The 14671-nt window shown below is 44.6% G+C and overlaps 1 protein-coding gene across 1 annotated transcript in view; it reads left to right on the top strand.

Moving 5' to 3' along the window:
* ARHGEF9 (Cdc42 guanine nucleotide exchange factor 9) overlaps nt 1-14671 on the top strand; it is a 154680-nt gene that overhangs the window by 87419 nt on the left and 52590 nt on the right. Inside the window, exon 5 of the mRNA XM_070951729.1 lies at nt 8465-8697. Coding sequence (XP_070807830.1) covers nt 8465-8697 — 233 coding nt within the window. The remainder of the gene's footprint in view (nt 1-8464; nt 8698-14671) is intronic.

The following is a 14671-nucleotide window of genomic DNA, read 5'->3' as shown; positions in this document are numbered from 1 at the left end:
CTGGTAAAACCCTTCTCAGCATCTTGTGTCATAATGCCATTGCCACATTACCAATTCACATTCTTCGCTCGCTTTCATTCATAAATTTTCCTTAGCACAATGAGTTATGAAAAGGCTCTGAAAAAAAGGGAAAGGAAATAAACCATAATTGCCACAATCCATCTGGGGTTGTCACAGTTTTGCCCCAGGGATGGTTCTTGCCACCTAGTTTAACTTCAGCTATCTGTTTCCAAAAGAGGAAATAAAGGAGCAGTGGTCGTGCAATGGTTAGAATGCAGTACTGCCGGATGCCAGCATTTCAGCAGTTCGATCCTGTGAGGCTTAAGGTTGACTCCGCCTTCCATCCATCCAAGGTCGGTAAAATGAGGACCCAGATGGTTGAGAGCCATATGCTGACTCTGTAAAACCGCTTAGAGAGGGCTGTAAAGCACTGTGAAGCAGTATATAAGTCTAAGTGTTATTGCTATAAAGAAATCACGTTTGTCAATGAGATTGGGGAGAGTTGCATTGTTTTTTGATAGGAGAAGCAAGACTGTTAAAGGAATGGTCCATGTTATGGGCCTCTCCAAGGAACCAGATTCTGAATTAACAGGAGCAGTGGGGTGGAATGTATCTGGATCCCCAAGAGGGAGAGGTTGCATTTCAGAAGACCAAGAGACAGTGAAGTTTAGATAGTTTGGATGGGAGGAAGAGAATCAAGATGGCTCCTCCCAAGGAGTTCTCAGAGTACAGGTAGTCCTCCATTTACAACAATTTGTGTAGTGATCATTCAAAGTTACAACGGCACTGAAAAAAGTGACTTATAACCAGTTTTCACACTTGTGACTATTGTAGCATCCCCATGGTCACAGGATCAAAGTTCAGATGCTTGGCAACTGACTGATTCCCCTTTTGCAACCTTCTGACAAACAGGTCAGTGGGGAAGCCAAATTTACTTAACAACCATGTTACTAACTGAACAACTGCAATGATTCACTTAATAACTGCAGCAAGAAAAGTTGTAAAATGGGAAAAATTTACTTAACAACGATCTTGCTTAGCAACAGAAATTTTGGGCTCAATTGTGGTTACCTATATATGATGCAAGTAGTTGTTTTACTAATAAAGGAGCGTGGAACATATTTGTAGCTAAGGGTTGAAATAATGGGTTCTTGGTTTGCCGTACCCAACTCACCATGGCCAACTCGCTGCAGCCAATTCACCACTTCTTGGGACAACCTCAGCGTGGCCAACTCGCTACGGGACAATTCAATTTAATTATTTAAAATATTTTTTAAAAAATATTTTTTTGTCATTCACATTTCATTTTATCCCTCCTTTTCATCCTTTCTTTAACAATTCTATTCCATTCCTTTGATATGAGTGTAATTCTTGACCCATAGGGAATTGGCTGTGGCGAGTTGTTTTGCAGTGAGTTAACAGCGGTGAACTGGCCGTGGCAAGTTAGCCATGGTGAATTGGCTGCTGCAAGTTGTCCTAGATCGGTGATGGCTGACCTTTTTGTTGTCATGTGCCGAAAGCCAGGCGCCCCTCCCCCCCCCTGCACCATTTTGGGCCTGGAAAGCTTCTTGCACCAACCTGGAAGTGTTGGGGTGTGGGATGCCGCCCGAGGCCCCAAAATGCAATGTGAGCACTCTCTGCACATGCCCCCTATCCCAGTGGTGGGTTTCAAAATTTTTTACTACCGGTTCTGTGGGTGTGGCTTGGTGGGCGTGGCAGGGGAAGGATACTGCAAAATCCCCATTTCCTCCCGATCAGCTGGGACTTGGCAGGCAGAGAATAGATGGGGGTGGGGCCAGTCAGAATTTTTACTACCAGTTCTCGAAACTACTCAAAATGTCTGCTACCGGTTCTCCAGAACTGGTCAGAACGTGCTGAAACCCACCTCTGCCCTACCCCCCCATGCATGTGCGCGCATCCCTCGCATGCACCCTGCGCATGCCCGGAGAGACCTGAAGACCAGCTGTCCAGAGGGAGGTGCATGTGCGGTGGAGCTGGGCTGCGGCAATGGCTGGCATGCCCTCAGAGGGGTCTGTGCCATAGGTTCGCCATCACGGTCCTAGATCCTGCTTGGTGCTCTCTGAGCTTGGCTATTTTCTTGCAGATCTTTCATTACCCAAACTAGGTAACATCATGACTAGCACTGAGGTTACTTAGTTTGGATAATGAAACATCTGCAAGAAAACAAGCACGCTCAGAGAGCACCAAGCTTCAGTTTGGCAAGATTTCGGTCTACAAGCGAGGAATAGTAAAACTGCTCAGAAGTAACTCTCCATGTCTGCCTTAGTTTTGGGAGCCTGACAAGCAGGGTCTGACAGATGCTGATCTTGCAAACCAGCAGGCCTTTGGGCATGTGCAGAGGAGACTCAGAAAAAAGACGAGACTTCTGCATTCAGCTCTGATCCCTGCATCTTGACTTTCCCTGCAGGGAACCTCTCTTTCTCAAGCATGCTTCTCTTTTTTTCTCGAGTTTTCCAGAGCTCTCACACTGTGGTGAGATTTAGACTTCCATAAAAGATTCTGATCTAAGTCTGACCTCCTGCACTTGTAATTGCTGTCATGGGAGAGATTGCCAACCGCCAGAAAAGGACTCTCCTCCTCTTTGCTGCAGCCCTCAGGAGGAGCAGTTACTAGCTGGCTTGAAGAATGGAAATTTAGCTGGAACAATTGGTAATGCAGGCTGCAACACCAGATCCTAAGTGTCCCCAATGACAGCGTTCCAGAAGAACCCAACTACACTCAACTTACGATCACAATTGAGACCAGAATTATTGATTGATTGATTGATTGATTGATTGATTGATTAAATTTATATCCCGCCCTTCTCCCCGAAGGGACTCAGGGCGGTGAACAGCCGAGAATTAAAATAACATGCAATAAATTGCAAGAATTCCCATTGCTAAGCAAGGTGATCTTTTTTTTGCCAGTCATTTAGCAAATCATGGCAGTTGTTAAGTGAATCACATGGTTGTTAAGTAGATCCAGCTTCCCCATTAGACTTTGCTAATCAGAAATCAACCTGGAAGGTCACAGATGGCAATCACATTATAAATACCGATAGTCCTCAATTTACGACCACAATTGAGCCCAAAATTTCTTTTGCTAAGTGAAACAGTTGTTAAGTGAGTTTACCCCATTTTAGGACCTTTACTTGCTACAGTTGTTAAGTGAATCACTGTAGTCAAACTGTTGTTAAGTGAATCGGGCTTCCCCATTGACTTTGCTTGTCACAAGGTCTCAGAAAGGGGTCATGTGACTCCAGGACACTGCAACCGTCATAAATATGAGTCTATTGCCAAGCATTTGCATTGATCACATGATTATGGGGATGCTGGAATGGACATAAGTGTGAAAAATGGTCATAAGTCACTTTTTTCACTGCTGTCGTACCTTTGAACTGTTTGCTGCTTGCCAAGTGCCTGAATTTTGATCTTATGACTGCAAAGGTTGTAATTGCAGGGTCTGGTCATAAGGTCTATCCAGCACACGGCATGTAAGCGATGCCTGAGCAGGATTGTCTGGGACGCTGCATATCCTCTCACAACCTGTTTTCCTTCTTGCCTTCTGGGAGGGGGCTTCGGGGTATCCAAAGCAGAACATCTAGATTCAGTCACAGTTTTGTTCCATATAGCATCAACCTTGTGAACAGTAGGAGACCTTATATCATCTTAATATAATTAGATGTGCCTCTAACACAGAGGAGAAATTCCCAGAAAAGGTGCCACCCAATAGACTAGCTAAAATGTTCTCAGGGCAATCAGCGGACTGTTGGAAATGTGGAAGGGAACATGGCACTTACTATCACTAATGGTGGTCATGCCCAAAAGCAGTGGTATTTTGGGGGAAAATCAAGAAATGGCTTAATGAGATATTAGTGTTAAAGATTGACTGGCGACCAGAGACATGCCTGCTCGGCTCCAAACCGGAAAATGTAAAAAAAGATTTATGGTATTTGGCATTACATATCATTACAGCGGCGAGACTGATATATGCTCAATTTTGGAAGAACCAAAATATCCCAAGAAAGGAGGCTATTATAAAAAAAAATTTGGAATGTGCGGAAGCGGATATGCTAACTAAAAAATTACAGGATAGAGAGCAAACACAAGTAGGTTTAGTTTGGGACAAATTCTATAAATGGTTAGAAAAGAGGAATTTATAACCCAATTAGATGAGGACTGGTATTGGAAGAGAAATGTATATTATATAAGATAAGTGTGGTCGGATAGACCTAAGTGATGCACTAAGAGATTTAAGATGTTCTGCCTTCTCCGGAATATAATATAGAGTTAGAGTACCGAAGACTTGCTTATTAGGGTACTATATGGAAGTTCATATATTTATTGTTGTATTGTTATGTTTGTCATTTTATGTTGTTTGTCCTTTATTTTTAAATGAAATGTAAATAAAGATTATTAAAAAAAAAAAAGAGAGAGAGAGAGAGAGAAATTCCCAGAAAAGGGAAGGAGTTTTCTAGGCAAGGCTGCCATGCAGAGGAAGGCAGAGATAGTCCTTGAGTTACAACAACAATTGAGCCTAAAATTTTGGTTGCTAAGGAAGAGCATTGTTAAAGTGGGTTTCGACATATCTTACTCAATCCATCCTCCAACAGCGGGTGTCAATCACCGTGGGCCAGATTCAGAATTTTAAAGCAAAGGCCTCCCGGATTACTGGTAAGGGAAGGGTAACTTTGGGTAAGGGTAACGTTCGACTTACTGTATGTTCACCATTGAGTCTCAAATCTCCATTGCTAAGGGAGACAGCTGTTCAGTGATCTTTCTCCCACTTTATGACCCATCTTGCCACCGTTGTTAAGTGGATCGTTGTTTAAGTCAGTCAGACGATGGTTAAACAAAGCTGGCTCCCCCAGTGACTTTGCTTGTCAGGGTTGCAAAAGGGATATCACGTCACGTGACCCCTGGATGCTGCGATCGGCATAAATGCGAGTCAGTTGCTACACATCCAGTGTAAATCACATGACCATTGGATAGGATAGGATAGGATAGGATAGGATAGGATAGGATAGGATAGGATAGGATAGGATAGGATAGGATAGGATAATTTTATTTCTATACCGCACCTCTCCAGAAGGACTCGGGGCGGTGTACAGCCAGGTAAAAACACAATACAAATATCACAGTTTAAATTTAAAAATCATTAAAAGTATTACATTCAAGGCCAATTAGCTAAAAAACCCAAAAATTTAAGAATTCTGAATTTAAAACTCAATTATGAAGCTAGCCCTGCCTGTCGGAAGAGCAGGGTCTTAAGAGTACAGTGGAAAACTCGGAGGTCAGAAATCTTGCGTATGTCCAGGGGCAGCTCATTCCAAAGGGCAGGTGCCCCCACAGAGAAGGCCCTCCCCCTGGGTGTCGCCAGCTGACATAATTTGGCCGACGGCACCCTGAGGAGACCCTCTCTGTGGGAGCGAACTGGTTGGTGGGAGGCTATCGGTGGCAGAAGGCGGTCTCGCATTGGGATACTGCAATGGTCATGAGTGTGAAAAATGGACAATAGTGGCATTGCAACTTTGAACAGTCATTATATGATACGGTCGTAAGTTGAGAACTACCTGTACTGTTTTCCAATTTGACGGCAATCCTTGACTTACGACCATCATGGCCAGCTATCACCAATGTTGTATGTCCATACCTAAGATGGCAGGCAGTGGGGGGGAACAGCAGCTCAACTGCAGGATCAGGTATGGGGTGTGGAGAGAGCAGAATCTTAGGTATGGACATACGACATCGATGACAGCTGACCATGATGGTCGTAAGTCAAGGATGGATTGAGTAAGATGCGTCGAAACTCACTTTAACAATGCTCTTGCTTAGCAACCAAAATTTTGGGCTCAATTGTTGTCGTAACTCGAGGACTATCTCTGCCTTCCTCTGCATGGCAGCTTTGCCTAGTAAACTCCTTCCCTTTTCTGGGAATTTCTCCTCTGTGTTAGAGGCACATCTAATCATATCAAGATGATATATAGTCTCCTGTTGGAGCAGGGGGTTGGACTGGATGACCTCCAAGGTCCCTTCCAGCCCTGGATTGCTGTGCTATTTCAAAGCATCCACTGAAGCTGGATCTAGTGCCAGGGTTTGTGGTCCTTCCTTCCTTTCCTTTTTCTCTTCCTCCCTTCCCTCCTTCCTTCCTTCCTTCCTTCCTTCCTTCCTTCCTTCCTTCTTTCTTTCTTTCTTCCTTTCTCTTTTCTTTTTTTCTTCTTCTTGTCTCTCTTCTCTCTCTCTCTCTCTCTCTCTTCCCTTCCTCTTTCCATCTCTCTTTCTAAGGATAGGATACCCACCCAAACCAAAAACTGCTTTGGATGAAGCTGGCTTCTGGCTGCCAGCATTGGCAACTAGTTGATTGGCTGGCGACTAATTGTCCCAGGAGGCGAAAAGCCCGGGACTAACAGTGTGGCGTCGAATGGGCCATGCCGAAGCGTGTGGGATGGAGGGACCGTGGCCGACTGGCTGTGGTGAATGGATGGGGGCGTATCAGCCGAGGAGAAAAGCTAGAGGAGAATCCCCCAAGGCAGAAGCCTGGCAGAGAACAGGAGCGGCCAAGGATAGGAGGTGAAAAGTCCCATTCCGGCCAAAAGAACCCAGAGACCTCTTGTTATCTCTGTCCTTGGAAGAAGCAGCCTCTCTGCCTTTCAGTGCAGATTTGCCCAAATCAGGCAGGGCAGATAGTTTACTTGTCATTTATGGACACTTTTCTTTTCCAAGATGGCAACTTTATCTTTCCTGGGTTTTTTTTTCCTTTTGTTTTGCTGACTGGCCAACAGCCAAGGAGACTCTCCAGTTATTCTTCAATCATGTTTTCTGGTTCCCTGATTTATCTGAGCACCTGATATTGAACAGAGCTAACCAATTCATAGTGCTTTTTGATAGGCTTTCTTTTCTTTTTTTAAAAAAAGAAGGAATATTTAGATTCACCTGTCATCAGCCCTCTATCCCTAGTTGGACATTCAGACAAGAGAAGGTTAATAATCCTGGAGCAAAATTTATACTTCTATATTAGATTCCAGGAGGATCTCACAGAGTTTGCATACAATTTGCTCCATACATACAAAATCTGATGGCCTGGTATCCTTAGAGTCACCTGAATTCAGAGTTTATACAGATAAGGACACGGGCTGCCACAAAGAAGAGGGAATCCACCTATTCTCCAGAGCACCTAGAGGCAAGACAAGAAGCAATGGATGGAGAAATTTCCTGACAGTTAGAACAATAAACCAGAGTAATAACTTGCCTCCAGAAGTTGTGGATGCTTCATCCCTGGAGGCTTTTAAGAAGAGACTGGGCAGCCACTTGTCTGAAAGTATATAGGGTCTCCTGCTTGGACTAGAAGACCTCCAAGGTCCCTTCCAAGTCTGTTATTCTGATTGAAAGCGGCCTCTACAGCTTTCAGAAACCTAAGGACCAACTCTCAGAGTGCTAACAACCAGATGTCTGCAAAGAATATAATATAATTTAATTTAATTTAATTAATTCAATTTACATGCCGCCCCTCTCCGAAGACTCAAACTCTTCCATTCCCCATTATCAGTTAGAACTGAAGAACCTTCCTGGGTGAGAAGTGAAATGTTTTCAAAAACAAAAAAAGAAAAGAAAGCCAAGAAAGTCCAATTGCCTTTTGGAACAGCACCTCGGGACAACCATGACCTGCATGATTGAGAATCTCTTGATGACAGTTGATTAATGGTGTTCAGTTGTGGGTGCCACACTTTCCTATTCAGACTGAACTGAATCTAGCTGAACTAGAAACACAGCCCTTTGAGGAAAGATGGTGGGATCTAGCATACGTTTAGTCTAGAGAAGAAGTCAATGGAAGGATATTATGATAGCATTCTTGAGTTACTGAAAGGGTCAGGCAAAGAATGTCTAACTTCTGTCCCTCATTAAATGCAGGATATGGCATAACCTTCTCATATTCCAGAGGATTGGACTAATCAAAGAGAGATCCAGCCTAGAATTAAGGAGAAATTTCCTGACAGAACAGTTAATCAGTGAAACAGCTTGTCTTCTGAAGTTGTGGGTGCTCCATCACTGGAGGCTTTTAAGAAGAGATTGGATAGCCATTTGTGCAGAATGATAGAGGGTCTCCTGCTCGAGCAGGGGTTGGACTAAAAGACCTCCAAGGACCCTTCCAACTCTGTGTTTATTCTGTGTCTGGTTGAATATTAGGAAAACCACCCCAACAAGAGAAAAAGCTTGACAGTGGGACCAAAGACCCAGTAAGATTTCAGATTTTCATTCATGGAGATGTTCAAGCAGAGGCTTGAGAGCTGTCTGTCAGGAATGCTTTTAATTTAGATTCTTGCACTAGGTATCGGGTTGGACATCATAGTCCCAGTGGCCTTTTCCAGTTGCAATTTTTGTCAACCGGTTCATTGTGATTGAAATCTGCCCTGTAGCTACTTCTTTATGATACATCTCACGCTCCCTGTCTGTTTTTCTCTCTGTAGCAAGATGGATTCTGGATCTACTCCGAGTACTGTAATAACCACTTGGATGCATGCATGGAGCTTTCCAAACTAATGAAAGACGGCAGATACCAGCACTTCTTCGAAGCTTGCCGTCTCTTGCAGCAGATGATTGACATCGCCATAGATGGTTTCCTGTTGACCCCTGTCCAGAAGATCTGCAAATATCCTCTGCAGCTTGCAGAACTGCTCAAGTACACTGCACAGGATCACAGGTAGGTGTGTGTAGGAGGTGGGGTTGGATACAGGGCTGGGAGGAGTAGCAAAGCAGGGAAATCTTCTGGGACTGTTGGAGATGGACCCTTTTAGTTTAAGCCATTTCTTTCCAAAACGTGACTCTGGGATTTTCATTGCTAAGCGTGAGCTACTAACATAAAATAGAATTTGGAATGGAAGAACAAATGATAGTCAACATCCACAACATCCAAAATAGAGAGAGTGTTTGTAGGCGTGTAATGCATCAGTAGTTCTTGACCTGTGTCGGTTCGGTTAACAACTGTTCGAAGTTAGGATGGTGCTGAGCGAATGGTGATGGTACTCAGGGTTCCTAGCACCCCCGTGGTCTGGGTCCTTGGCAACCCTTCCATACTTACCACCCATTGCCAAGGGCCCTGCAATCGTATAATTGCCATTTGCACATGTCTGTAATGACTTTCTGGGGAAACCACATGGAAGGTCGCCAATTACTGGGGTAAACCTGTACATCTGTGCACCCTCCCCCAGCCCCTCTCTGGTCATGCCACACCAGCCACTCAGGCACCCTGTGCACCGTTCCTGACACATCCCTTTCCTGACCCATGTGGTGCCGCTTGCAACCTCCACAATCTTCACAGCACTTCTCGCACATCCCCGCACATCCTCCCTGACCCAGATGGCACCTCTCACACACCTCTTCCCCAACCCTGTGGTGCCATTCATGCATCCCCTTGCACCCCTCCCCAATGTGCATCTCTCATGCAACCCTGCACACATTCCCTGACTGGTGCAGTGCTTCTTATGCATCCTAGCATATCTTCCACTGCACAACACCTCTCATGCAGCCTCCCTGCAGCAGCTACTTCTCCACCTGCCAGCCAGGGACCTGCAACTTCCTGCTAGCTTCCCCACTGACTGGTTGTGGGAAACTGGCAGGAAATTGCCTCGCCTAAAGACTGTGGGTTTCAGCTAACTGTGGTAACCAGGACTGCAGGAATTGTGGTCGCTAAACTATGTGGTTGTGCTTCACGACCGCATTGCTTAGTACCAGAAATTCTGGTATACACTTCCAATTGTTAAATTACTATTATTATTTTCTACAAATGCTGATGGGATCTCATTAGTACCTTGAGACATTCTTGGAAGTAAAGATGTGCTTCCTTTGCAGAAGGACCACCTCCAATTTAATTTATATTTCAAAGTTCAGCCTCCATTTGGGTAGGTAGCTGTTTGTGGGCAGAGAAATCTCCCCCTGACATCAGTAAGTGACTCTCTTTCTTTCCTGTCCATTAGCAATCATTTTTATCTTCCGGCCATCTAAATTTACTCTACAAGATGCCATCTGGGTGGAAAGCCAGACTTCTGGTCCTTGAAACACAGGGTTAGCATGGCATTGTTTGGCCAGGAGCCTCGTCCTCCCGCGAAATCATTAAGGAAAAGCTACAGTTCCCCTCCAGGGAATCGTTCCATAGTATTAATCCATCGGCCCCAGCAAACGTCCCTGGCCATTTCTCATCTGTCATTTGCTCGTTCAGCTGGAGCTGTCGGGCTTCTGTCTGCAAAACCTTGTTTTGTTAATGAGTGGATGGCAGGGGAAGGGAAAGCAGGGAGGGGGATGCAGCTCCATTCATAAATGACACCTCTAAAAATTTTTTTTAAAAAGTGAGGGAACACAGCTAGGACAGGGAGCATATGTACCTGCCATTGAAAAGAGGGATGTTGAAAGCAGAGGTTATCGCCTTGGTTTAAAATCTGGGCATCCAGAATGTAGGAGGTGTAGAATATGCAAGTAGGAGTGAGTCTTACATCAGCCTTCACTCATTCAATATGCTGACAGGCTGGACAGCTCCCAGTAAAAGGAGCTGCAGCCTCGGACAGTTCTCAGTTTGTAGTTAGTTTGTTGTTGTTCCCTGTTGCCTGCAATAAACGGTTGTTTTACTTCACTATGATCGTCCTGCCTCTCTTTTCATGTCCAGACTTAACAGGAGGAGAGATGACTCGGTTTCCTAAAGGCAGCTATTGGGCGGTGTGTGTGTGTGCCTGTGTTTGTGTGTGTGTGTTAGAGCTGAAGGTCAGCTGATTAGATTGTTCTCTGTTCTTTGCCCCAGTCAGCAGTCCTATTCTAGCTGGAATAGCTTGTCTTCTGAAGTTGTGGGTGCTCCATCACTGGAGGCTTTCAAGAAGAGCCTGGACAGCCACTTGTCTGAAATTCAATAGAGTCTCCTGCTCAAGCGAGAGGTTGGACTAGAAGACCTCCAAGGTCCCTTCCAACTCTATTATGTTATGTTTTATGTTCCAATTTGTCCACACTGGCTTCTGAGTTCTGGAGGATAACCTGACTTCCTCTGGTGACCTATAGGTTTAGGGAAACCATCTTACCTAGAGCAAGATACATGCCTCTGGCATTCCCGATATTAGTTTATTTATTTATATTTCATGTTTCTAGAGGAGAGGCCCTGAACAACATTTCCCAGCACCTCCAGGAAGCAAGGCAGTGGGGGGAGCACTGACCTTTGGGTTGGGTGCATGGTATTTGTTTAGTGACATAAGATGGCGTTCAGTAATTACAGGTAGTCCTTGACTTGCAGCCATTTCTTGAAAGACCATTCAGTTACAGTGGCTCTGAAAAAAAAATGACTTACAACTGGTCCTCGCACTTAAGAGGACAGTTGCGTGATCAAAATGCAGGCTCTTGGCAAAGCATTTTGTAATGGTTGCAGTGTCCCAGGATGATGGGATCACTATTTGTAACCCGTCCCAGATGGCTCCTGAGATGCAAAAGTCAGTGGAGGAAGCAGCATTCATTTAATTACTGAGTGATTGACTTAACTGTAGTGATTTGCTTAACAATTGTGGCAAAAATGTGGTAACACCGGCTGCAGTGCCCCTAACAACCACTTTGTTCAGCAGCAGAAATTCTGATCCCGGTTGTGGTCATATGTTGAGGACCAACTGTATATGGACTGATCTGTTGGGTAGCCTAACCATTTGCCCGATGATGCTTCATGATATCAGCCCTTCTGTTAAGACATCTTATGGATCGGTTTATTAGGTTTACAAGCCACCTTTTCCTCAAGAACTCAAAACAGCTTATGTAGGGATCTGTCTGCACCAGGGAAATCAGAATACCCAGGCAATTCAAATGGGTATAATGGTTTGTTGTAAGCTTAAGCTCTATAGCAGGGGTCCCCAACCTCCGGGCCCTGGCCCACTACTGGGCTGTGAGCTGTTCACAACCAGATCATGGAAGCGTCAGATGAGTGTGCACATCGCCACTCGCGTGAGCAACAGGGAAGCACATGCACGCGTGCTCCATTTGCACGAGCTGCCTGTGTGCATGCCTGCCATTTGTGGAAATGGAAGCATGTGCGCTTTTGCCAGCCACTCATGCAGAACCATCCCCTCTCGCCCCCCCCCCCCAACCCTAGCCCGTTGACAAAGCCGGAAAGGTTAGACAATTCTGCTGTACAAGAATCTGAACTACTAACTTCCAAGGGAAATTAGCAGGAATGAAGAATAGAAAGGAATTCATGATGGGCTGGACTTAGATCTCTTGTGGGCACACAGGGACTCATGACTGATGATGCTTTGACCCCTTGCTCAGGCTCAGCTTAGTCAGCTTCTATAGGATCTGCATTCATTTTATTCCGCAAAAAATAACTTGACTGGCCCCAAGTAATCCAGCAATAGTAATCCCACTATAGCTGAGAATGGATTTCGACTCAGATCTCCCACTCATGTTCGTAACCTTAACCATTCCATCATTTTGGCTCAGCTTGATGGTTTGATTTGGGAGAGCAGGGTGGCTTTCTATGTTATATGATGATAGAAACTGTGATTTGTTAACCCTGGTTCTCACTTGAGCTGTATGAAGCCAGACACCGACTTCCACTGGTTATGATCTCTGTTGCATCTTATCTTTCAGTCTCTGTGTGTTTGGTAATCTGCATTTGCCCTATCATCCTTCTTCCTTCCTTGTTCCATTTTTAAAAAACCATAAATTTTATTTGTCTATGGAGTTTCTCAATGATCCAGGTCATGGTTGTCCCAAAGGAGCTTTTTCCAAAGGCAGCTGGACTTTCTTGGTTTTTTTCTCTGAAAACGCTTCTAAAGAAACGAAGAAGCTACTTGGATGAGAAGTGAAATGTTTTCAAAAAACAACAAAAAACAACAACCAGAAAGTCCAGTTGGTTTTCGGAAAAGAACCTTTGGGATATAAATTTTATTTAAAGTTTTAAAGAGAACATTAAAAATTAACACCCACTAATATAGAAGAAAGAAAACAAAGCAGAAAGAAAAGACCAAAGTGGAGGGGGGGAAAAAGAACAAGAAAGAACAGTGGTTTCTGTCCAGATTGTATAAATCTTGCGCCTTTCCTTCCCTTGCTCCTTCTACCCAGGGAGCACACTCTTCTGTGTGCAACAGCACTTTGGGTGGTTGTAATGCAGCCAGAAATAACAAAGGAGTTTCTTGGCAGGAGCTAATGTGGCATTTTTCTGACATAATGCTGAGTGGGAACGCACCAGGTGTTTGTGGGAGGCCCACAGCCAACCTCATGCTAAAATGAGCAGCTCTTTGAATGTGGAAATGTAACAGGCACTCTCTGCCCAGGTTCCCCCATTGGGATTCTGTCGGAAATGCTGAGGTGTTTGTCAAAGTTGTGAGAGGAGTAATGGCTCAATAACCTACCCATCTCAGAGAGGCAGTGTTTGGAAACTGCTTGGAAACTCCCACATCTCTTCCTAGTTGCTAAGTTATTTACTAGTTATTAAAGAGAATTTCCTAACTGTGAGAACAATCAACCAGTGGAATGCCTTGCTTTCAGGAGTTGTGGGTGCCCCATCAAGAGGATACTGGACAGCCATTTGTCTGAATTGGTATAGAATTTCCTGCCTGAGCAGGGGGTTGGACTAGATGACCTCCAAGGTCCCTTCAAAACTCTGCTATTCCATGTTATTCTATGTTATGTTAGTTTTCATTTTGGGTCTGATGAATTTGCTTTCAGAGTAGCCCTGGCGATAGGTTCTTGGGTGGAGTAGTTAAATCTTGTCTCTTGACAGGCAGATTACATTGATGCATACAGTATGTGAATGACTTCTCCGTTGTGCAATCATTGTCCATCAGTTTGCATTCACCTTGGCTTCCTTGCTTCCTTTTGAACCCCAAGGGAAAATGTCAGGATGAAAATAATCTCATAAACCTTTTTTAGACTGAGAAACATGGGCAGTTGAGAAGGAAGAATGAGCCATAGAAAATAATTCACCTCCAGGAGTGCAGTAATGGAAGCTCGAAAATACCACCAGAATGTATTTGAAATCACTTCTCGGGGGCCATGGGAGGAAGGTGAAGAAAACTGGCCATTGCAGAGAAGAGAGAAAAACAGAATTCAGCAGAATGTTGGTGTAGGGCAATGTTTTCCAAACATTGACAACTTTAAAATGTGTGGATTTCAACTCCCAGAATTCTTCAGCCAACAGAAACACTACTATACAGTAGTGGCTTTCTACTGACTTTTTCACTTCCTTTAAACCCCTGAAAATTTTTCCCTGGGATCAAATGTCTGGGCCTATTCAGCAATGAAGAGAGAATTCTTTAGCAGGCCAACTGGGTTGACATTTAGAGAGCCAGATGTTTATGCTTCTATCTCCACTAAATCGTTATTCACATTCTGCTTTGCGGGGGATAGATTGAGACCTCTCTATGGACACTCTTGGCCAGGAACAGGAGGATGCCAAGGAACTGTCCATGGTTTTGAACCTGAAAAGACCATTCTATACTCTGAACCAGTGGTCCCCAACCTGTGGGCCATGGGCCATTACTGGGCCATGGCTTACTGGCCATTGCGCCATGTGAGTAGCTGGCCAGTGTACTTGCGTGCGCACATGCAACTCTACTCACACAAGAGTTGTTGCGGGCACTTGCTGCCCCACTTGTGCAAACATTGTCGGCACTTGCAACTCCACTCACGCGAGCAAGGGTATTTGCATGGGCGCA

The sequence above is a fragment of the Pituophis catenifer genome, unplaced genomic scaffold, assembly GCF_029215685.1.
Source record: "Pituophis catenifer annectens isolate HBS135680 unplaced genomic scaffold, rPitCat1.0.hap2 SCAF_11, whole genome shotgun sequence".
NCBI classification, from domain to species: Eukaryota; Metazoa; Chordata; class Lepidosauria; order Squamata; family Colubridae; genus Pituophis; species Pituophis catenifer.
Note: the sequence above shows the minus strand (reverse complement) of the source record. Positions and strands in the feature narration are given on the sequence as shown.